The sequence below is a fragment of the Pan paniscus genome, chromosome 1, assembly GCF_029289425.2.
Source record: "Pan paniscus chromosome 1, NHGRI_mPanPan1-v2.0_pri, whole genome shotgun sequence".
Taxonomy (NCBI): Eukaryota; Metazoa; Chordata; class Mammalia; order Primates; family Hominidae; genus Pan; species Pan paniscus.
Window position 1 is genome coordinate 149,182,165 of NC_073249.2, and position 24,363 is coordinate 149,206,527.

A 24,363-nucleotide genomic window follows, 5' to 3' on the forward strand; every position below is an offset into this window, starting at 1 on the left:
GGGCCCTAAATCCAGTAAGTGACCTTTCACAGAGATACACAGCAGAGAGATACGCAGAGAAGAGGTGAAAATCATGAAGATGGAGGCAGAGATTGGAATGATACAGCTGCAAGGTAGAAGCTTTAGAAGCATGACAGGCAAGGAATGGAGTCTTCCCCTAGAGCCTCTGCAGGGTGAATGGTTCTCCTGACACTTTGATTTTGGAGTTCTGTTCTCTAAAACTGAGAGAATAAATACCTTTTCATTTACCAAATTTGTGGCATTTTGTTATAGCATCCCTCTGAAACTAACACAGTGGGTATAATCTGGTTTCCCAACATAATCCTCTTCGTTCCTATTATGTAGTAATGTAGTATTCATTTTATTTACCCTTTATAACTGGGGTCAGTCATTGCAGCCAGTACTGTAACCTCCTCTTTGCTTGCTGATTCAGTGACATGAGAAACTCAAAATGGCCAGGGGGCTGTCTCAACTTTTAGTCCAGTCAAATTGTTGTTGTGTTCCCTTGGGATATAAATCTTCCACATTTAGTAGAGGCCGAAGTTGTGAGTATGGGAAGCAAAACTTTAGTGAATATGTCAGTAGGTAGTAGTAGATGAGCTCTCTTATTTCCTTTACCTGACTCCTAGGTTTATGTATTCCAGTTATGGGAAAAACCACCATATATTGGTTTCTAATTTGGAGCATATACTACATCGTGTAAGATAGTACCAAACCCACAAAGTGTTGCCACCCACACAAAAAACTAAGTCCAGTAGGCCAACATCTTTTGCATGATAGCGCATGGTAAGATCAGCGAATTTTATGGAAGTAAGCCTGTTTCTTCATTTCTTTTGTGTAAAATGACTTCCATGGTCAGAGCCAATGTAGGATATTATGGTTACGAATGAGTCATTCACAAAGTCCAAGAATAGTGGTACGTGGTAAAACACTGGGTTAGGAAGGTAGACCTAAATCCAGTGTAAGTTATAGGTGTTTACAAATCACGTGTCATCAAAGGACTCATATCCAGACTATATATAAAAAGAACATACAACTCAATAAGTAAACAAATACTCCAATTGGAAGATAGGCAAAAAATTTGGATAGGAATTACCGTTAAGAAAATAGGTCTAATAAGCACATAAAAAGTACACAGTGTCAGTCATTAGGGAATTCCTATGAATATCAATGATGAGCATGCAAAATGCTGTTTGCCAAATGATAAACAGTTTGGTAATTTCTTGTAGGTTCAACACCTAGTACATGACCCAGCAATCCCACTCTTAGGTATTCATTCCAGAGAAATGAAAATTTATGTTAACATAAAACATGTAAACAAATGTTTATGGCAGTATTGTTCATAATTGCCCAAAACTGGAAACAATTGAAATGTCTATCATCTGACAAATGGATAAACAAAATGTGTTATAGTTGTATAATAAAATGCTACTCAGCAGTAAAAAGATCATGGCGTACTGATCCATGAAGCAACATGGATGAATATTAGAAACATTATGCCAAGTGTAAGACATACAAAAGATTATATAATGTCTAATTTCATTTATATGAAATTTCTAAAAAGGGAAAAAGTGTGGAGACAAACAGTTAGTGATTTCAAGGGCTGAGAAGGGGAATTGATTGCAAACTGGTGCAGGACAGCTTTTGTGGGTGTTGGAGGGCTCTAAGCTGGATTGTGGTGACAGTTGCACAACTATACATTTACAGAAAACCATTAAAGTCCATACGAAGAGTGGGAGGATTACACCTTAATAAAATTGTTTTTGTTTTTTTTTTTTAAAGCAAATCTGGGGCTGGGCAAGGTGGCTTATGCCTTGCTAGCACTTTGGGAGGCTGAGAAGAGGGGATTGCTTGAGCCTAGGAATTGGAGATTACAGTGAGCTATGACCATGACCCTGCACTCCAGCCTAGGCAACAGAGCAAGACCCTGTCTTTAAAAATAAATAAAATTGGCTGGGCTCAGTGGCTCACGCCTGTAATCCCAGCACCTTGGGAGGCTGAGGCAGGCGGATCACTTGAGGTCAGGAGTTCAAGACCAGCCTGGCCAACATGGTGAAACCCCATCTCTACTAAAAATACAAAAATTAGCCAGGCATGGTGGCGGGCGCCTGTAATCCCAGCTACTAGGGAGGCCGAGGCAGGAGAATCGCTTGAATTGGGGAGGTGGAGATTGCAGTGAGCCAAGATCGTACCAGTGCACTCCAGCCTGGATGAAAGAGTGAGATTCTGTCCCAAAAAAAAAAAAAAAAAAAAATTAAAAAGTGCAAACCTATTATTATTCTATAATATTAGGGTTTTTTTTTTGTTTTATTCAGCCCCCCCCCCTTTTTTTTAAACAAAGCATTTGTGTTAACAGAAATAACACTGGAATATAAAAATAGGTGCCCTTAGTGGATTGGAAGCTAAGTGAAGTTTCTGAAAAACTGAAAAAGCAGATAGGATCAGATCAAAGAAGCAAGCCAAGGGCCACAGGAAATGACTGTGTGGGCTTTAATTTTGGAAGTGACAGATATGGATGATGACCTTAGCATTCTGCCTGTTGCACTGTACCAGGCAGCAAGCATAAAGGTATCTGCCTGGGTAGAGCAGTGAGTGTAGACCATGTGAAGTATGATTGATATTCAGGGAGATACATAAGGATATTGTATCCTAAATAACAAAACAAAACCTCAATAGATGGGTTGATTGAATGGCAAAATAAATACTACTGGAGAGGAAATGAGTATGCTGAAAGATATAGCGGAAAGATTTCTCCTAAGGTGAAGCACAAAAAGATAAACAGAAGGAAGAAAAGTTTTGACATGTTGGATAGCTATAGGATCCATTGTTTTTCTATTATGTATTTTTTAAAAGAGAACAGAGTGAGAACTACATTTAGAGTAACCATTTAGATAAATTTTCCAGAACTAGAGAGAAACACATCCTTAAATTAATGAGGTAACTGTGCTTAACTAAATTTTAAAAAGCGTCTACCTAAACACATAGGAAGTAACTTCTCAATACCAAAGATAAAGTAAGTCCTGAAAGTTTTCAAACATGGTAGTGGTATGAATTTAATGGTTGTTAGAATCCAGCATCTGGCAGATTCAGTCTGATATGACATTTTAGAACTCTCAGTTCTCTAGGGATAAGTTGCACATCACAGAAAGCCCGAACTTTAATTCCATGCCTTGAGACAAATATGCCTTAATTTCTTTGTTAACCATCAGAGACTGCCACAGCATTTTCCATTTCATTGTTCCATTGAAGCAGCTACCTTGTGTCCCAGAAAGATCTTTGCCTTCAGAGAGCTTATATATGCATACACACACACATATATACTTTTCTTTTTTTTTTTTTTTTGAGACAAGTTGTTGCTCTTTTGCCCGGGCTGGAGCACGGTGGCATGATCACAGCTTTCTGTAGCCTCGATCTCCCACGCTCAAGAGATCCTCCACATCAGCCTCCTGATGAATAGCTGAGACTATAGGCATGTGCCACCACACCCAGTTAATTTTGCAGCCTTGATCTCCCAGGCTCAAGAGATCCCCCACATCAGCCTCCTGATGAATAGCTGGGACTATAGGGATGTGCCACCACACCCAGCTAATTTTTTGTGTATTTTTAGTAGAGATGGGGTTTTACCATGTTGCCCAGGCTGGTCTTGAATTTTCTGGTCTCAAGTGAGCCACTGTGCGATGCCAGAGCTTATATTTAATAAATATGTTATATGTTATATTAAAAGGTGATAGGTACAATGGAAAAGGGAAACATTGAACAGAATTAGAGGCACCAAGATTACACTGGTGAGGGGGAGGAGTCAGGTTGGAGTTTTATATTTTATTTTACTTTTGAGATGGAGTCTTGCTTTTTTGTCCAGGCTAGAGTGCGGTGGCACAATATCGGCCCACTGCAACCTCCTCCTCCCGAGTTCAAGTGATTCTCCTGCCTCAGCCTCCCAAGTAGCTGGGATTACAGGCACCCACCACCATGCCTAGCTAATTTTTGTATTATTAGTAGAGATGAGGTTTCACCATGTTGGCCAGACTGGTCTCGAACTCCTGACCTCAAGTGGTCTGCCTTGGCCTTCCGAAGTGCTGGGATTACAGGCATGAGCCACTGCGCCCGGCCCAGGTTGGAGTTTTAAACAGGGTGGTCAAGATAGGCCTCATTGAGAAGATGACATTTAAGCAAAGACTTAAAGGAGGTAAGGGAGATAGTCATTCAGATACCTGCAAAAAGAAGGGTTAGTGCAAAAGGCTTGTGAGGCAGAGGTGTATTTGTTTGGTTCTGGGAATAACAAAGTGGCCAGTATGATCATCAGTGAAAAATGAGGAAGAAGGATGAGGTCAGATTATGGGGTGAGATCATGGAGGTACTTCTGGGCTATTTTTATAAGGGTATCTGTGAATAATTACAGGGTTTTGATTAATTTGATTAGAGGAATTATATAATCTGAACTTGGTTGTCTTTGTCCACAGGTAGTGTGTTCCATGGATTGAATTGCCCATCATGAGATGGGCAATTACTTACACACTACTACACACTACTTACACACTACTTACGCACTACTACAATTAGATTAATTCCAAATACTCTTAATTTTCCCAAGCCTCTTTTGCTTGTGCTTCTCTTTCTATATCAGTTTTTCTCTCACTTGGGTTTTTTTTTAATTGCAAGTGGTAGAAGCCAGACTGGCTAACCTGGCAAAAAAGAAATTTACTAAGAATAAAAATTGAAAAACCAGACCTCCAAAAGTTTGAGAACTAAGGTAGCCCTGAGTATCTACCTGAATTGACATTGGAATGATTCCATTCTAACCATTAGGTCACTTCTCTGAAGATTTTTATTTCTGACAGAGTTGTGTATAGTTTGAGTCATATACCCATTCCTTAGGCCTGAGGGCTGGAAGAGGGAATTGGTCTTCAGGGACTGTCCCATCACTTATTAGAATTTACCTATACATTTATGTATATTGCTTGTGAAATGACATGTACAAGATCGTTCATTCATTGCAGCATGGTAATAGCAAGTTGTCTACCAGTATCTTAAGTAAACAAAAAGTATAGACTGTGGATATAGTATGTGTACATAAAGTTTACACATTAGATTTTTAATAAATATGTGGCGTATTTATTGTTTTGAAGACTTTGTCTTGACCATCTTCATTTACCCAGTCTTTATGCCCCTTTTATGTATACTTGTTAAATTTTGAGACAGAACCTAGAATTGTTTATTCATAGATGCTACCACGTATTCTAGTACTAAGTTAGCATACATCTTACTGTACCACTGGTTTTTTTTTTTTTTTTTTTTTTTTTGAGACAGGGTCTTGTTCTGTCACCCAGGCTGGAGTACAGTGGCACAATCACGGCTCACTGTAGTCTCAACCTTCTGGGCTCAAGTAATCCTCCTACCTCAGCTTCCCCTAGTAGCTGGGACTACAGGTGCAAATCACCTCACACAGCTAATTAAAAAAATTTTTTTTGTGTGTAGGCCGAGTGTGGTGGCTCACATCTGTAATCCCAGCACTTTGGGAGCGCAAGGCAGGTATCACTTGAGGTCAGGAGTTCAAGACCAGCCTGGCCAACATGGCAAAACCTCATCTCTACTAAAAATACAAAAATTAGCCAGGTGCGGTGGCAGGCACCTGTAATCCTAGCTACCCGGGAGGCTGAGGCTGGAGAATCACTTGAACTTGGGAGGCGGAGGTTACAGTGAGCCCAGATCATGCCATTGTACTCCAGCCTGGGCAACAACAGCAAAACTCTATCTCAAAAATAAATAAATAAATAAAAATAATAATTTTTTTTTTGTAGAGATGTTCTCACGATGTTGCCCAGACTGGTTTGGAACTCCTGGGTTCAAGGACTCCTCCTGCCTCAGCCTCCCAAAGTGCTGAGTTATCAAACACTGAAGTGGAATGATGGTATTGTTTTGCCATAAAGCAAGTTTTAGATATTAGATGACTGTTTTTTTTCCCCCTTGCAGCTTAACAGAGCGTTCCAAAAAGAGGACTCTCCAGCTACTTTTTATTGCATCAGTATGCAGTGGTTTAGAGAATGGGAAAGTTTTGTGAAGGGTAAAGATGGAGGTAAGTGGTTGACTGAAAAATTTTTTTTTGGTAAATTATTTGTTTTTTTGTTTGACAAATATTTCTTGAATATCTGTGTGCACTTGGGATTACACTATTGAACAGAAGAGAAAAAGATCCTGTCCTCAGGGATCTTACGTTCTAGTTTATATTCTGTTGGTTGTAAATTTTGTTAAACTTATTTTATGAATTATAGCAGGAATAAGAGAACTGAACAAAGTAAATCTGTGATCTTAATGTTGAAAAAATTTTAGAAATCTTTATAAGGAATAAGAGGTTGCTTAAAGTATGGTTTATTCAATACAGTGGACTTTTAAAGTAAAATTGTATGACAATATTTAATAATATGAAAATAAGATATTCTGATATGTGCCAGGCACGATGGCTCACGCCCATAATCCCAACAGTTTGGGAGGCTAACGTGGGTGGATCACCTGACGTCAGGAATTCAAGACCAGCCTGAAACATAGTGAAACCCTGTCTCTACTAAAAATACAAAAATTAGCTGGGTGTGGTGGCAGTCACCTGTAATCCCAGCTACTCAGGAGGCTGAGGCAGGAGAATTGCTTGAATCCACGAGGCGGAGGCTGCAGTGAACTGAGATCATGCCACTGTACTCCAGCCTGGGTGACAGAGCAAGACTTTGTCTTTTAAAAAAAAAAAAAGATTCTGATATGTGAAAAAGGCTGCAACAATATGCCTAGTTAAAGCTTTTTGTATTTATGTATTTACTTTTTAAAATTTTAAATTAATAGAGACAAGGTCTTAACCCTGTTGCTCAGGTTTAAGTACAGCAGCATGATTATCGCTCACTGCAGCCCTGAACTCTCAGCCCATGCAATCCTCCTACCTCCATCTCCTGAGTAGTTGGGACTACAGGCATCTACTACCACACTTGGCTAATTTAAAAATTATTTTTTACAATTATTTGTAGAGACATGGTCTCACAGTGTTGCCCAGGAACTCCTGGGCTCAAGCAGTGCACCAACCTTGGCCTCCCAAAGTGCTGAATTACTGAGTTCTCTCTATATTGTCCAGGCTGGCCTCAAACTCCTGGGCTCCAGCGATCCTCTTGCTTCAGCCTCCTGAGTAGCTGGGACTATAGGTGCACACCACTGTATCTGGCTTTTCTACACCTTTAAAAAAATTTATTTTTATTTTGTAAGTTCCAGCATACATGTGCAGGATGTGCAGGTTTGTTACATAGGTAAACATGTGCCATGGCGATTTGCTCCACCTATCAACCCATTACCTAGGTATCAAGCCCAGCATGCATTAGCTGTTTTTCCTGTTGTTCTCCCACCCCTCATCCCTCAACCCCCACCAACAGGCCCCAGTGTGTGTTCTCCTCCCTGTGTCCTTGTGTTCTTGTTGTTCAGCCCCCACTTATAAGTGAGAACATGCAGTGTTTGGTTTTCTGTTCTTGCATTAGTTTGCTGAGGATAATGGCTTCCAGCTCCATCCATGTCCCTGCACAGGACATGATCTCTTTCCTTTTTATGGCTGCGTAGTATTCCATAGTGTATATTTACCACATTTTCTTTATCCAGTCTATCATAGATGGGCATTTGGGTTGATTCCTTATCTTTGCTATTGTGAATAGTGCTGCCGTGAACATATGTGTGCATGTGTCTTTATAATAGAATGAATTGTATTCTTTTGGATATATACCCAGTAATGGGATTGCTGGGTCAAATGGTATTTCTGGTTCTAGGTCTTTGAGGAATTGCCACACTGTCTTCCACAATGGTTGAACTAATTTACATTCCCACCAACAGTGTAAAAGTGTTCCCATTTCTCCACAGCCTCGCCAGCATCTCTTGTTTCTTGACTCTCTTTTTTTTGAAAAAGAGTCTCACTTTGTCACTCAGGCTGGAGTGGAGTGGCGTGATCTCAGCTCATTGCAACCTCCTCCTGGGTTCAGGCGATTGTCCTGCCTCAGCGTCCTGAGTAGCTGGGATTACAGGTGCCGCTGTCATGCCTGGCTAATTTTTCTATTTTTAGTAGAGATGGGGTTTCACCATGTTAGCCAGGTTGGTCTCAAACTCCTGATCTCAAGTGAGCCACCTGCCTCGGCCTCCCAAAGTGGTGGGATTACAGGCATAAGCCACTGGGCCCAGCCTGTTTCTTGACTTTTTAATAATTGGCATTCTGACTGACGTGACATGGTATCTCATTGTGGTTTTGATTTGTGTTTCTCTAATGATCAGTGATGTTGATCTTCTTTTCATGTTTTTTTGGCCACATAAATGTCTTCTTTTGAGAAGCGTTCATGTTCTTTGTCCGCTTTCTAATTGGGTTTTTTTAATTGTAAATTTGTTTAAGTTGCTTTTACAACTTTTGATGATGACCATGCAGTTCACTTTTGCCTTAAATTTTAAAAAGAATGTATTTAAACGGTTTCTTTTATAATGCTTTTATTGTTTTTAATGTTACTTTGATAATCTGAAGCAAATTAATTGTATAATTTCTTTCAAATTACAAAGGAATTGCTATTTTATAGCATTAGTGGTACATTTTGACTTGTAATCCCCAAATGGAGAGTTAAAAAATAATTTCTGGGCCGGGCGTGGTGGCTCATGCCTGTCATCCCAGCACTTTGGGAGGCCGAGGGGGGTGGATCACGAGGTCAGGAGATCAAGACCATCCTGGCTAACACGGTGAAACCCCATCTCTACTAAAAATACAAAAAATTAGCTGGGCGTGGTGGTGGGCGCCTGTAGTCCCAGCTACTCGGGAGGCTGAGGCAGGAGAATGGCGTGAACCTGGGAGGTGGAGCTTGCAGTGAGCCGAGATCATGCCACTGCACTCCAGCCCTTGGCGACAGAGCGAGACTCCGTCTCAAAAAAAAACAAAAAAAACAAAACATTTCTGTTAAACTGTGATGGTTGTGAACGAGCCTCTCTTACCTTCTTTCCTGGTTCTGTTTTGGGGGAACTAAGAACTAAAAACGAAGAAGCTCAGGAGAAGACATTAAGAATTAACCATAGGCCAGGTGCAGTGGCTCACGCCTGTAATCCCAGCACTTTGGTAGGCTGAGGTGGGTAGATCGTGAGGTCAGGAGTTCGAGACCAGCCTGACCAACATGGTGAAACCCCCATCTCTACTAAAAAAAAAAAAAAAAAAAAAAGCAAAAATTAGCCGGGCATGGTGGCGTGTGCCTGTATTCCCAGCTACTCAGGAGGCTGAGGCAGGAGAATCACTTGAACCCGAGGCGGAGGTTGCAGTGAGCTGTGATGGTGCCACTGCACTCCAGCCTGGGCAACAGAGCAAGACTCCATCTCAAAAAAAAAAAAAGAATTAACTATAATAATTTGCCTGAGAAATAACCAGTCTGATAATGTAGTTATAGGTCACAATTTTGTCAAGCATAAAATTATGCAATTTTTTGTTACATTTCTTTGAAAAATACATTTTGATATTTTTTCCTTTAGATCCTCCAGGTCCTATTGACAATACTAAGATTGCAGTCACTAAATGTGGTAATGTGATGCTTAGGCAAGGTAAGTTTGACTCGTATTTGAGCTTTTACTTGTGAGTGATTTGTCACTGTTAGAAATATGTTATCATTAGTCATCTATGGTACTTTTTTATTCAACTGAAGAATGTAATCCATACATTAACTAGGGCAAGTAATGAAAAGCAGCCACTTTTTTTTTTATCTGAGGAAAGGTCTTAAGGCTGTTGTTAAGAGCAAAGCAAAAGCATCTCTGACTTTTTAAGACAAGCCATATGTTTCAGCTTATAACAATATGGGCTGGTAGTCTGCAGATTCATGTTCCAGAAGTTCTCAATTATCCCGAGAAGATTCATGCTGGGGGGTACATTATGAAAGCTTTTGCAATATGAATATATAGGTTTGTAAACATTATTTCTTCTACGTAATTTTAAGGAGCAGATTCTGGCCAGATTTCTGAAGAAACATGGAATTTTCTGCAGTCTATTTATGGTGGAGGGCCTGAAGTTATCCTACGACCTCCGGTTGTTCATGTTGATCCAGATATACTTCAAGCAGAAGAAAAAATTGAAGTAGAAACTCGGTCTTTGTAATTTTTAGGATGTAGAGAGTTCTAATGAGGAATCATTTTCATGTGCCCTGACATGTACACATGCGAAAACATTCCTAAAAGCGTGTTTATTTGCTTTATTTTTTTTCATCATTTATCCCATTTATTTCTTCTTAGTGGGCATTATGGAAGAATATATTAAAATGTGTAATATACCACAGGTTGGTATATTTAGTTTTAAATACTTACCATAAAGTCTTTCAGTGTAATTTTTTTTGAGACAGAGTCTTGCTTTGTCACCCAGGCCGGAGTGCTGTGGTATGACCACAGCTTACTGCAACCTCCACCTCCTGGGTTCAAGCGATTCTCCTGCCTCAGCCTCTCGAGTAGCTGGGATTACAGGCGCCTGCCACCATGCTCGGCTAATTTTTGTATTTTAGTAGAGATGGGGTTTCACCATGTTGGCCAGGCTAGTCTCAAACTCCTGACCTCAGGTGATCCACCCACCTCGGCCTCCCAAAGTGCTGGGATTACAGGTGTGAGCCACAGCGCCTGGCCCAGTGTAATATTTTTGAAAGAGGAGGGACAATTGTGAAATCAGTAGGTTATCTTTAATCTTTGTACTACATGCAGATCCATAGTATCCTTTGTAGTGTTGTAAATACTTTTGCTTTGAAAACTTTTTCATTGTCCTAAATCACCCTAACTCTGACCAGTCTTTCAGTTCTCCAAAAGCCCAATTTAATTGTATAGTTTTGTCATGGCTTCATATAACAAAGAGCCTATTTTAAGTTGAAAGTAGTAGTCAGAAAATTGTTAATTTCCTAAAGCTCAGGAAACTAGGGTGTCACTTTTTTTGCACTGCAGCATATACACTAGCTTATTAAAATTTACAAAATGTCTTTTTGAATGTATCAAGGATATATTTAGTTTGAGTGGAATTTGTCAGCAGATATCAGTAACTTATTGCCGCTTATATTGTACAATGTTAAACTTCAATTCCTGTAACCTGGTTAGTATTAATGTCAGTGACTAAAAAACTTAGAGTTAGTTTTAGGGCACTTTTTATTTTGAGAGCATGAAGTGTGGAATGTGTCACTACGATTGTTGATAAAGCTGAGGCCACTTGCAACTTGATTTTTTAAATGAAATAGATAAAGTCTTTTTGAATAATATAGTATGCACTGCTATTTGCTTGATTATGTAATGTCAAAAGTTTAACTATATTCCAAGTACAAAAACATACTGGATTACATTGAGGATGTTGAATAGCATTCATGATGGCTTTGTTTTGGTTTGGGGCAGCTGTCACCAGCTAAAGCAATGTTGTTAAAATTAGCTCAATAAAAATGTCTTTAAAATGTAAAACTTGAATGTTGAATTTATTTGATAGATGTTAAAGGTAAAAGGTGCAAAGTTGGTTAATATTAATACCTTCTTGCTGTTCCTATTTTATTTTATTTATCTATTCTTTTGAGACAGAGTCTCACCCTTTCCCAGGCTGGAATGCAGTGTCACAGTCTTGGCTCACTGCAACCTCCGCCTCCCAGGTTCAAGTGATTCTCCTGCTTCAGCCTCCCAAGTAGCTGGGATTACAGGTATGAGCCACCACACCTAGCTAATTTTTGTATTTTTAGTAGAGATGGGGTTTCACCATGTTGGCTGGGCTAGTTTCAAACTCCTGACCTCAGGTGATCCACCTGCCTTGGCTTCCAAAAATGTTGAGATTACAGGTGTGAGCCACTGTGCCCAGCCAGTTTATTTTAAAATTTTTATTTATTTTGAGACTGGGTTATGAGACTGGCTAATTTTTATCTCTTTTTTTGGTAGAGATGGGGTTTTGCTATTTTGCTCAGGCTGGTTTCAAACTCCTGGGCTGAAGTGATCCAGCCACCTCGGCCTCCCAAAAAGCTGGGGTTATAGGTGTGAATCACTGCACCCGGCCTCTTGTTATTTCTTAATCAGAAGTATGCAAACAAGTCATTCAGTGTAGTAAAGTTGGTTTTTATTTATTATTTTATTTTTTTTTTAGACAGGGTCTCTTGACCCAGACTGGAGTGCCTGGCGTTGAATACAGCTCACTGCAGTCTCCATCTCCTGGGATCAAGCGATCCTCCCACCTCAGCCTCCTGAGTACCTGAGACCACAGGTGTGCACCACCACACCTGGATAATTTGTTTTATTTTTTGTAAAGTCTGACTTTATTGCTTGGGCTGGTAGTCAGTGTAGTAAAATTTTGATGTCTAATGAAATGAATTTTAATAAGCAGCCATTTAAGATCTATTTGAAGTTTTAAAAAATATATAGTAAAATATGATTCTACTATGATCTTCCTCAAGGTCTGAATGTTACTGATTTTTTGTGAATCACCAGAATTTAGTGTATTGTCTAGTATTTAGTGGTTAATCAAAAAAGATTTGATTTTAATGATTGTTATTTATTGAAACTTAGAATGTTTCAGTCATTTTACTAAAGTTATTTCCTTATATTTAATCCTGCTAACAACTCTATGATATAGGTTAAATGGTTTGCCCAAAGTCATACAGCAAAGAAGTGGCAGATACAGGACTCCAACTCATGGCTTCATATAATAAAGAGCCTATTTTAAATTGAGACTAGTAGTCAGAAAATTATTTACCATAATGTAATCCCCAATGAATTCCTTTGAAACTGGTTGTGGTATCAGTCATATCAGTAGTGTCTGTTATTGGGATATATAAAAAGATAAAGATACTGGTCCCTAAGAGCTTATATATATATATATATATATATAGATTTTTTTTTTTTTTTAATAGTTTTTTCGAGACAGGGTCTCACTCTGTCGCTCAGGCTGGAGTGCAGTGGCGCAATCTCAGCTCACATGCGACCTCGACCTCCTGGGCTCAAGCAATTCTCCCACCTCAGCATCCTGAGTAGCTGGAACTACAAGAATATGCCACCACACCCAGCTAATTCTTGTATTTTTTGTAGAGACAGCATTTTGCCATGTCACCCAGGCTGGTTTCGATCTCCTGAACTCAAGCAATCCACCCGCCTTGGCCTCCCAAAGTGTTGGGATTACAGGCGTGAACCACCATGACCGGCCAATTTTTTTTACATTATAATTGCCAAAATACACAATATGTTAAGTAAAGGTCTAGCAATACCATAGACTCATAGCTAAAAATTGATCTATGTGTTGACAGATGTGGGATAAAATAAATAGTTTCTCTAAGGATGATTTTCCTGGAAATAAGCTGAGAATTAGGAAAATTGCAATCAAAGGCTAGTGAGAGCCTATATGTGTTAAGAGTCTATTGATTTATAGGCCGGGCGTGGTGGCTCATGCCTGTAATCCCAGCAGTTTGGGAGGCCAAGGTGGGTGGATCACTTGAGGTCAGGAGTTTGAGACCAGCCTGACCAACATGGTGAAACCCCATCTCTACTAAAAATACAAAATTAGCTGGCGTGGTGGCATGCGCCTGTAATCCCAGCTACTCGGGAGGCTGAGGCAGGAGAATTGCTTGAACCCGGGAGGCAGAGGTTGCAGTGAGCCAAGATTGTGCCACTGCACTCCAGCCTGGGCAACAAGAGCAAAACTCCATCTAAAAAAAAAGAAAGAAAAAAGAGTCTTGATTTATAATATGAAGGTGATTACTTTTGAGGCCCTGAAGTCCATTTGTTTAAATTCAAGTCCTAGTAGCTATATTAACTATGATTTGGAACAATATTTAAAGTTCTCTGATTTCCAGTTTTCTTCATTTGCTAAATGAGAATGTTGTAGTTTGGGCTTTCCAGGAAGCAGACACTGAGATAGTGTTAATGCATGCATGTGATTTGTTGGGGAATAACACAGATGAAAGAAATGAGAGAAACAGGACTGAGCAGGAGGAGTAACCAGAATGATGCAGACCTGACAAATTCTCTGCCAGGTCTCCATAAGGCAATATGGAGCTAAGATTACCCATTGGAGGAGCCCTGCATTGGGCAGAAATGACTAGGTCCTTGTACTGTCACTAGGCCTTGTTCTGTCACTGACTAGTGGCTACCTGGAAAGGAGAATACACTCAGCTTGACCCTGATGGAGCTAACAGAGGTTGTTACCCAACCCTCTTCCTCTCAGTTGCGCAGCAAGTGCTTTCTGGAAGAGAGGTCTGAACAGCAATCTTCATGGCTGCCACACTTAATCATAGGATTATGATAATTATGTGTATTATATATAATATATACAACATAATTGGCACTCGGTGATGTAATTCATCATTCTCTTTCTCCTTTTCAAAATGTGTAATTTCTTTTTTTTTTTTTGAGATGGAGTCTCTCTGTCGCCCATGCTGGAGTGCAGTGGCGTGATCTCTGCTAACTGCAACCTCTGCTTCTCAGGTTCAGGCAATTCTCCTGCCTCAGCTTCCCGAGTAGCTGGGACTACAGGTGCATGCCACCATGCCTGGCTAATTTTTGTATTTTTAGTAGAGACGGGGTTTCACCATGTTGGTTAGGCTCGTCTCAAACTCCTGACCTCAAGTGATCCACCCGCCTCAGCCTCCCAAAGTGCTGAGATTACAGGCGTGAGCCACCACGTGCTAGGCCCAAAATGTGTAATTTCTAAGGATGCAACATTATCTATGTAAGAGTCCTGTCAAAAATGTCGAATCTGAATCTATGAAGAGAAGAGAAGCAAGATAACTTTTTATATTTAAATTTCAATAGTTTTGGGGTACATGGATAAGTTCTTTAGCAGTGATTTCTGAGATTTTGGTGCACTAGTCACTCGAGCGGTGTACATTTTACCTAAATGTAGTCTTGTATCCGTCAGTCCCTCCCAAACTTACATCCCAGTTCTGAAAGTCCATATCATTCTTATGCCATTGCATCCTTATAGCTTAGCTTCCACTTATAAGTGGGAACATATGACATTTGGTTTTCCATTCCTGAGTTACTTCACTTAGAATACCAGTTCCATCCAGGTTGCTGCAAAAGACATTATTTCATTCCTTTTTATGGCTGAGTAATATTCCATGGTGTATATATACCACATTTTCCTTTTTTTTTTTTCTTGAGACAGAGTTTCACTCTTGTCGCCCAGGCTGGGGTGCAATGGCGCAACCTCGGCTCACTGCAACCTCCACTTCCTGGGTTCAGGCAATTCTCTTGCTTCAGCCTCCCGAGTAGCTGGGATTACAGGTGCCTGCCACCACGTCCAGCTAATTTCTGTATTTTTAGTAGAGACGGGGTTTCACCATATTGGCCAGGCTGGTCTAGAACTCCTGACCTCAGGTGATCTGCCTGGCTCAGCCTCCCAAAGTGCTGGGATTACAGGTGTGAGCCATAGTGCCCATATACCACATTTTCCTTATCCATTTGTTAGTTGACAGGTACTTAGGTTGGTCCCATATCTTTGCACCTGCGAATTGTGCTGCTGTAAACATGCATGTGCATGTGTCTTTCTCATATGACCTCTTTTCCTTTGGGTAGATACCCAGTAGTGGGATTGCTGGATCAAATGGTAGTTCTACTTTTAGTTCTTTAAGGAATCTCCATACTGTTTTCCACAGTGGTTGTACTAGTTTACATTTCCACCAGCAATGTAAAAGTGTTCCCTTTTCACCACATCCATGCCAACATCTATTGTTTTTTGACTTTTTAATTATGGCCATTCTTGCAGGAGTAAGGTGGTATGTCATTGCAGTTTTAATTTGCATTTCCCTGCTAATTAGTGATGTTGAGCATTTTTTCATATGTTTGTTAGCTGTTTGTATATCTTCTTTTGAGAATTGTCTCTTCATGTCCTTTGCCCACTTATTGCTGGGATTATTTTTTTTTCATGCTGATTTGTTTGAGTTCCTTGTAGATTCTGGATATTAGTTCTTTGTCAGATGCGTAGTTTGCGAATATTTTCTCCCACTCTATGGGTTGTCTGTTTACTCAAGATAATTTTTTTTTTTTTCGAGACAGAGTCTCACTCTGTTGCCCAGGCTGGAGTGCAGTGGTATGATCTTGGCTCAGTTCAAGTGATTCTCCTGCCTCAGCCTCCTGAGTAGCTGGGACTATAGGCGCACGCCACCCCACCTAGCTAATTTTTGTATTTTTGTAGAGACTGGGTTTGACCGTGTTGGTCAGGCTGGTCTCAAACTCTTGACCTCAAGTGATCCACCTGCCTCTGCCTCCCAAAGTGCTGGGCTTACAGGCGTGAGTCACTGTGCCCAGCCCTCAGGATTTTTTTTTTTTTTTTTTTAGATGGAGTTTTGCTCTTGTCACCCAGGTTGGAGTGCAATGGCACGATCTCGGCTGACTGCAACCTCCGCCTCCCGGGTTCAAGCGATTCTCCTGCCTCAGCCTCCTGTAGCTGGGATTACAGGCACCTGCCACCATGCCAAGCTAATTTTTTCTTTGTATTTTTAGTAGAGACGGGGTTTCGCCATGTTGGTGAGGCTGCTCTCGAACTCCTGACCTCAGGTGATCCGTCCACCTCAGCCTCCCGAAGTGCTGGGATTACAGGCGTGAGCCACCGCGCCCAGCCAGGATAATTTTTTTAAAGGCATATTTTATAAACACAGCTTGCCTGGATTCTAAAAAATTAGTGTTACGATAGACAGAAAAAGGCTAGATGAAGATTAAGAGAACATGACTACTAAATGCAATGTGTGATCCTAGGTTGGGCCCTGGATTGGGAAAGATAAGATCTAAGGAACAATATTGGAACAGTTTAGGGAATTTGAATATAGAATATGTATTAGATATTAGGTAATATATCAATGTTAAGTTTCTTGAGTATGATAACCAGTAACATAGGAGAACAACCTTGTTAGGAAATGTACGCAGAAATGCTGGTTTTTAGGGTTGAAGTCATGCTAATTTGAAACACACACATACACACACACACACATACACACACACACACAGACTATACGAGTTTCCTACCTAGGATATGCTGTTTACCTCTTCCAAGCCCACAGAATTGCTTTCAGCCTAGACTGAGAGATGTTGTAATAAGGAGTCCTATAAAATTAACTGTTGGATTTACTAGAAAGATGCTGTTAAGGATACTCTTCACATGATGTTGTCGTTGTGAGAAACTGAGAGAAATTCATCTTTAGTCTTAGTCCTGGAGTAGTAATGCCTCCTGTGGGCAAAATATTTGTTACCCTAGGCATACTGAACCTGTTATAACTGATTTTGTTTTTCCTTGTTACAACATCTGCTACAAAGCTTAAAGCAAGTGTTCAGGACCTTAGAGCATGGTTTTTGTTTTTTTTTTTTTTTTAAATTATTTATTTTGAGACAGTTGTGCAGTGTTGCCTAGGCTGGAGTGCAGTGGCATGGTCATGGCTCACTGCAGCCTCAACCTCCCATGCTCAAGCAGTCCTTCCACCTCAGGCTCAGCTGGGACCACAGGCATGCGCCACCACACCTGGCTAATTTATTTTTATTTTTTGTAGAGATGGGGTCTCACTATGTTGCCCAGGTTGACCTTGAACTCCTGTGCTCAAGCAATCCTTCTAGCCTGGCCTCCCAAAGTGCTGGGACTACAGAGGTGTGAGCCAGTGCATCCAACCAAGCATGTATTTTTGTGCATCATTTTTGTTTCTATTTTCTTTTTGCCCTAAATTTCCCATTTTAATTATTTTGAACTGTATTTTACCTATTATACTGATTTTTTTGGGTAAGCTAAATGTCTTTTTAGAAAGAAGCAAGGTATAATTATTAAAAATATGGCCTTTTTGGTGATGTACAGCAATGTCTTCCCCACCAGACAGTAGGCACCAAAAGGTTTTGTCTTGTTCACCCCCTTGTGTTTAACATAATGTATGAGACAAAATAGGTTCCTGGTAAATTTGTCGAATAAGTTCACATTTAGGACTCCATTTTCAAATTTCTTCCTCACTGGTTTTTGTTTACCACTGTTCAGTTTTCCTTTACAGTTCTGGTCCCTCATTTCTCCTTTGTAGTTTTTACTTTCTTCCTTGACCTCAACAATGTCAGTGCTTCCCAGGGTTTTGTTCTTGATTTTGTTTTTCTCACTCTGCTCTCCCTGGGTAACCAAATCTAAACCTCAGGTTCCAGTTACTATTTCTAAGCTAAAGACTCACAAACCTGTACTTCCAGCTCAGACCTGAAGCCAGCATCCTTGACATGTATCTAACTGACTCTTGGGTTCTTCATTTAGTTAGTTAGTTCTTCATGTACTGGGGTTGCCTGAAACTCAGTATACTCTAATGAAACACATCATTACCCCATCTAAACTTGCTCCTACTTTAGTATTTTCTGTGGTCATCAATAACACCTCCATCTCCGTGGTCACCCAATCCTAGACTCTCCTTTCACTTCCCACTAATTCAACCACCCAAATCTTAAGAGATTCAGCCCCCAAAAGATCTGGACATATACTGCGTTTGGACATGAGGGCACTTATTAAACCAATCATAATGCCATGATAGTGCCCCCAAACAGAAAAGTGGTTAAATAAATTATGCAATCATTTATCAGGGTTTATTTTTATTTTTTAGAGATGGGGTCCCACTGTGTTGCTCAGGCTGGGCTGCAGTGGCATGATCATAGCTCACTGCAGCCTGAAACTCCTTGGCTCAGGTAATCCTTCTGCCTTAGCCTCCAGAGTAGCTGGGAGTACAGGTGTGTACCACCAAGCCTGGCTAATTTTAAAATATTTTTTGTAGAGATGGGATGTTGCTATGTTGCCCAAGCTAGGCCTGAACTCCTGACTTCAAGTGATTCTCCCACATTGGCCTCCCAAAGTGCTGGGATTACAGGTGTAAGCCACCATGCTTGGCCCAGTTCTTGGGGTTTTTGAAGAATATTTAATGACATAGAAAAAAGCTTATGATCCAATGAAAGAAATTAGGATATATGACTTCATCTTAGATTTTATATACGTGGGAAAAAAAACAGTGGTTTCTTTCAGGCAATAGTAAGTAGTAGTAGTAAATAAATAATAACTTCCATCCCATGTAGGGGGCTTTGCATCAACTGTTCTCTTTCTCTGGAGTGTTTTTCCCACCTTTGCCCAACTCCTAAATGCATTCACACTTTAGAAGTAGTGAATGCATACTTCATCTCAGATTGGATGTTGCTTCCTCAGAAGTACTTTAGAACATGTATGTACTTTTGGGCATATGGACATATTCTCATAGTGACCTGTGCTTTTTTTTTTTGTATATTCTCCAATTTAAAACTTTTAATTAAAAAGTAAACTTTAAGGCCGGGGGCGGTGGCTCACGCCTGTAATCTCAGCACTTTGGGAGGCCGAGGTGGGCGGATCACAAGGTCAGGAGATCGAGACCATCCTGGCTAACACGGCGAAACCCCGCCTCTGCTAAAAATACAAAAAATTAGCCAGGCGTGGTGGCGGGCGGCTGTAGTCCCAGCTACTCGGGAGGCTGAGGCAGGAGAATGGCGTGAACCTGGGGGGCGGAGCTTGCAGTGAGCCGAGATCGCGCCACTGCATTCCAGCCTGGGCGACAGAGCGATCCGTCTCAAAAAAAAGAGTAAACTTTAATGTCGAAAATGCAAACTTGGGGAGGGCAGAAAGAGCACACACAAGGCTGTCACTTCACACTTGGAGGGTTGCACAGCGGCCAGCAGAGGCGCTCACTTCCCAGATGGAAGGAGGGGTGGGGGCGGGGCGGCCGGGCAGAGGCCCTCCTCACTTCCCCGACTGGCTCCTCACATTCCAGACGGTGTGGTGGCCGGGCAGAGGCCCTCCTCACTTCGCAGACGGGGTGGGGTCCGGGCAGATGTGCTCCTCACTTCCTAGACGGGGTGGGGGCCGGTCAGAGACGCTCCTCACTTCCCAGATGGGGTGGGGGCCGAGCAGAGGCGCTCCTCACTTCCTAGACGGGGTGGGGGCCAGGCAGAAGCGCTCCTCACTTCCCAGACAATGGGGGGACTGGACAGAGGCGCTCCTCACTTCCTAGAGGGGGTGGGGGCCAGGCAGAAGCGCTCCTCACTTCCCAGACGGTGCAGGCCAGGCAGATGGGCTCCTGACATCCCAGATGTCAGTGGCCGGGCAGTGGCGCTCCGAACTTCCCAGACAGTTGGGTGGCCAGGCAGAGGCGCTCCTCACTTTCCAGACGGGGCGGCAGCTGGGCAGAGGCGCTCCTCACTTGCCAGACAGTGGGGCAGTCAGGCAGAGGTGCTTCTCACTTCCCAGACGGTGGGGTGGCGGGGGGAGGGCAGGGCAGAGGCGCTCCTCACTTCCCAGACGGTGGAGCAGCGGGGCAGAGGTGCTCTCACTTCCCAGATGGTGGAGCAGCGGGGCAGAGGTGCTCCTCACTTCCCAGACGGGATGGGGGCGGGGCAGAGGGGCTCCTCACTTCCCAGAAGGTGAGGCGGCGGGGCAGAGGTGCTCCTCACTTCCCAGACGGTGCGGGCCGGGCAGATGGGCTCCTGACATCCCAGATGGTGCAGTGGCCGGGCAGTGGCGCTCCTCACTTCCCAGACAGTTGGGCGGCCAGGCAGGAGCACTCATCACTTTACAGACAGGGCGGCAGCTGGGCAGAGGCGCTCCTCACTTCCCAGACGAGTGACCTGCACTTTTCATGAATGGTACTAACGTTTGAATTTATGTGATAATATTTTAAATGTCAGCCTCCCTCCCTAGACTGTGGGCTCTGTCAGAGTAGGGCCTGTGCTTGCTTTGTTCACCACTGTATCTCTAGCACCTTGTATGGCACCTGGCATATTTGTTGAAAGAATGAACTACATCAATGATTTTCAAAGTGTGTTCTGAGGTAGCATCTTATGTGTCGTGGTAAGGGACTGAGGAAAATGTCAGCTGGTTGCCTCCTCCCAGGTCCTGTTTTATTTGGCTCAAATATTGGATCCTGGCATAAGAATATGAGTATACAAGAAATTTCCAGTGCTTCAGAAAATATTGTACAAACTGCTGAATTAGTTGATGTTAATGTATCTTCCATCTTCAATATAATGTGATCCTAGGTCAAAATAACAAAGGGGGCCAGGCGTGGTGGCTCATGCCTGTAATCCTAGTACCTTGGGAGGCTGAGGTGGGTGGAAGCTTGGGGCCAGGAGTTTTGAGACCAGCCTGGGCAACATGGCAAAACCTCATCTCTATAAAAAATACAAAAATTAACTGGGCACAGTGGTGCGTATCTCAGCTACAAGGGACACAGGAGGCTGCAGTGAGCCTAGACTGTGCCAGTGCACACCAGCTTGGGCGACAGAGCGAGATCCTGTCTCCAAAAGAAAAAAAAAAATAACAAAGGCCATGTAGGAATATATATGTCGTAATTAGGGAGTGGTATTTGCCAGCAAGGTTGGCAGTGGTTCCCTTTTCCAGGAGCAATGAAGCTTCTCTTTCCTACTCTTAATTGAGGATCTCAGGGGCTCCCATCCCTTTCCACTTGGCTAAGAGTTATTCTCAGGCCTAGAGTTTTTTCTTGGCTACCCTCTTTACCATCCATGAACTGCTTTCTCCTTATCCTGTAGGGATTACCCCGAAGACCCTACAGTCCAGCCATTTGGGGTTACTTGTAGTTTTCTCCCATTCACATACTCATTCATGCAGTTCCCTCAGCCAAGAATTATTTTTTTCTTCTTAGCAAAGTCATCCTGTAACTTAAATGCCAATCCTTGTAAGAAGCCCTTCCCAGAAGCCCTCCTCCCCTCCCACAGTACTTTATGTATCTACGTAGAAACTTCTGCAGTTCAAACGGGCAAGTTACTTGCTTTATCAATAGAAAAATACAAATAATATTACAGGCTGGGTTCCCAGGAAGCACACTCTTACATGACTAGTGTGCAGGAGATTTATTAGGGAATGCTCTTGGGATCATCACTTGTGGGAGGGAAGAAAAGCTGAACTGGGCAGAAGTTGGACTTTAGTGAAGTCTCAATGGAATGCCTTAGCTGATCCTGCAAGTTGTTCTGCAGGAGGAGAAAATCCATCAGAATTGTACCAAATGGAGGTGAGAGGGCTGAGCCTTTTATCCCTGCATTGATCAGTCACTGGATGTGGCCTCTCTGAGAACATTATGACTCTGTGACACTGGCGTGCCTGAAAGGGGCTGACAACCGATGGCTGGCTGTGGGTATGACTCTTGGCAGCAGCAGCTCAGTTCTTTATTCCTGAAGTGGGGTCTGAAAAGTACATCTCAAGGCCTACCACAAATAGTATATATCTCATAGGATTGTCAGAAGCCTAAAATAGGGTAACACAGAAAAGTACACAGCATTTGGCCTGGCACATAGGGATCAAAAGCATGCTAAGTATGGTTATTATAATAGAATTTGGCTCTATAAGTAGAAAGAGCAAGGTAGGGAAACGTGTTTATTTTTGTATCTCTAGTCTTAGTATAGGGCACTAAGTATGTTTTATCTTTCCTTTTTTATTTTTGAGACAGTCTTGCTCTGTCGCCCAGGCTGGAGTGCAGTGGCACGATCTCGGCTCACTGCAACCTCCACCTCCCGGGTTCAAGCAATTCTCCTGCCTCAGCCTCCCAAGTAGCTGGGATTACATGGGATAACAGGCGTGTGCCACCACACCTGGCTAATTTTTCTATTTTTAGTAGAGACGAAGTTTCGCCATGTTGGCCAGACTGGTCTTTAACTCCTGACACCTCAGGTGATCTGCCTGTCAAGGCCTCCCAAAGTGGTGGGATTACAGGCTTGAGACACCGCGCCCGGCCTCCCCCACCCCCGTTTTTTTTGACATACTGCCACCCAAAAACACTAGTATGTTCAATAAATACTTGATGTGTTAAAAACATGTAACCCTTTTTCTTGAAGTAGATGTTACTTTGAGTTGAACTCAAAGCTAAAATACAAAACACCGTTTAAAACATTTAATAACTTTTATTAGCAACATAAAAGAAGGCACAACACGTATCCACTTACCCGAAAAAAAATAGTGTTGCAAAGGAAAACAAAAGTAATGAAACAGCACTGGACAATTGTCAAAGAAGAGCCCCAGTTAATGGCTTCTACCACTGGATTTTATATTTTTGGAACATAATCTTTATAGCCACGGAAGGAGGTTTAGCTGTTTTTCCACAGCTCATAAATGATGAAGTTATTTATCTTCATTAATGTGTGTTGGGCTTTATTTTCCTACATGCTCAATATAGTTGGTAGATCTGTTTTGATATTACTGAGCACTGCTTTGTGCCAGACACAATTCTGGGGATACAGCAATGAGCAAAACAGTTTACTAAGTCCCTGCTTTTAAAAATTTTACATTCCTGGTGGTGAGGATACTGACAAATAAATAAGGTCTGGAAGTTGTAACTGTTATGAAGAAATAAAAGCAGGTGAAGAGTTAAAGCAATGGTGCAGGTGTACTTTTTTTGGATACAGTGGTCTGGGCAGCCCTCTGAGAAGGGACCTGAAATATGCATCGAACATCGAGGAGTTAAAAAAAATCTGGAGGAAATGTTCTGCCAGAGAAATCGGCAAGCGCAAAGGCCCGAAGTGGTTCGAGCCTGCGTGCTGTGGTACCAGCCAGAAAGCCAGAGGTGAACGAGGCGAGGCAGAAGAATGATCATAAATACATGTATGGATGTTCTCCTGGCTTGAGACCACAGTGCTAAGGGAGGTGGGGTTTACAAATCTCTCAGGAGGCCACAAAGGGCAGGATGAAGCCGATTTCCAATGGCGGAGCTACGAGGACGCCTTTCCTCTGCTAGGGCCAGGTTGGACGGTTGCAAGGGATGGACTGCAACCCGCCCTCGGAAGACCAAACTTCGCCCAGGGGCAGGGACTGGCCGGGGAGGGCCTCGGCGGCGCCCGACCCGCGGGCGCTGCACGGGCCGCGGTTACCAGCAGGCGGTGTAGTGAGCGCGCCTGCAGCAGCAGCAACAGCAGCAGCAGCGGTCGCCGCCGCCGCCGCCCGCCAGTCCCAACGAGGAGAAAGGAGGGGACCGGAAGGAGCCGCTGGTGCTGCGGGAAGTGGCAGGAGCGGGAGGCGGGGACCCACCTGGAAGCGCCGCGGCGCCGCTATCGAGCTTCCTGCAGCGGTGGCCACCCGAGCAAGTGCCGTGGCGGGGGCGGAGAGCGGCCACGGCGGCGGCGCCTCCCCAGGTGGCCCGTTGCGTCCGACCCCGCGTGAAAGGTGAGCAAGAGCTCGGGACACGTGGTGAGGGCCAGACACGGGGGAGGGAGAATGAAGGGGGAGGGAATGGGGGTGGCAAACGATCGGCTTGGGACCCGGATTTAGAGCCAAGTACCGGGCGGGGGTGGGCTGGAGGCGACGACTGCGACGGCTGCGACGGCGAAGCCCCCACGTGGGGCGGGGGTGCGCGCGCACGTGTGCGCGGGCGAAAGGGGGGC

At 42.8% G+C, this 24,363-nt stretch overlaps 2 protein-coding genes and 1 long non-coding RNA gene across 10 annotated transcripts in view; 2 read left to right on the plus strand and 1 right to left on the minus strand.

The window, feature by feature from the left end:
• Window positions 1–11,448, plus strand: part of USP33 (ubiquitin specific peptidase 33) — a 65,852-nt gene extending 54,404 nt beyond the window's left edge. For all 5 annotated transcript variants that reach the window (XM_003807783.5, XM_055117099.2, XM_034928870.3 and 2 more), the window contains 3 exons: window positions 5,971–6,073; window positions 9,508–9,576; window positions 9,966–11,448. In XM_003807783.5, coding sequence (XP_003807831.1) covers window positions 5,971–6,073; window positions 9,508–9,576; window positions 9,966–10,123 — 330 coding nt within the window. In that variant the 3' untranslated portion in view covers window positions 10,124–11,448. The remainder of the gene's footprint in view (window positions 1–5,970; window positions 6,074–9,507; window positions 9,577–9,965) is intronic.
• Window positions 10,231–24,198, minus strand: LOC134731076 (uncharacterized). Its single transcript, XR_010113141.1, has 2 exons — window positions 24,011–24,198; window positions 10,231–20,609 (listed from the first exon to the last, which is right to left on the minus strand). It is a non-coding gene; the product is annotated as an uncharacterized LOC134731076 (long non-coding RNA).
• Window positions 21,007–24,363, plus strand: part of ZZZ3 (zinc finger ZZ-type containing 3) — a 121,844-nt gene continuing 118,487 nt past the window's right edge. For 3 of the 4 annotated variants that reach the window (XM_003807787.7, XM_008959928.5, XM_034967954.3), the window contains exon 1: window positions 24,006–24,145. Coding sequence is in view for 1 of the 4 variants with exons in the window: in XM_034967979.3 (XP_034823870.1) it covers window positions 23,745–24,145 (401 nt within the window). In the remaining 3 variants the exon portion in view is untranslated. Of the gene's footprint in view, window positions 24,146–24,363 lie in introns of all 4 variants that reach the window. The other variant, XM_034967979.3, reaches the window with a different exon arrangement.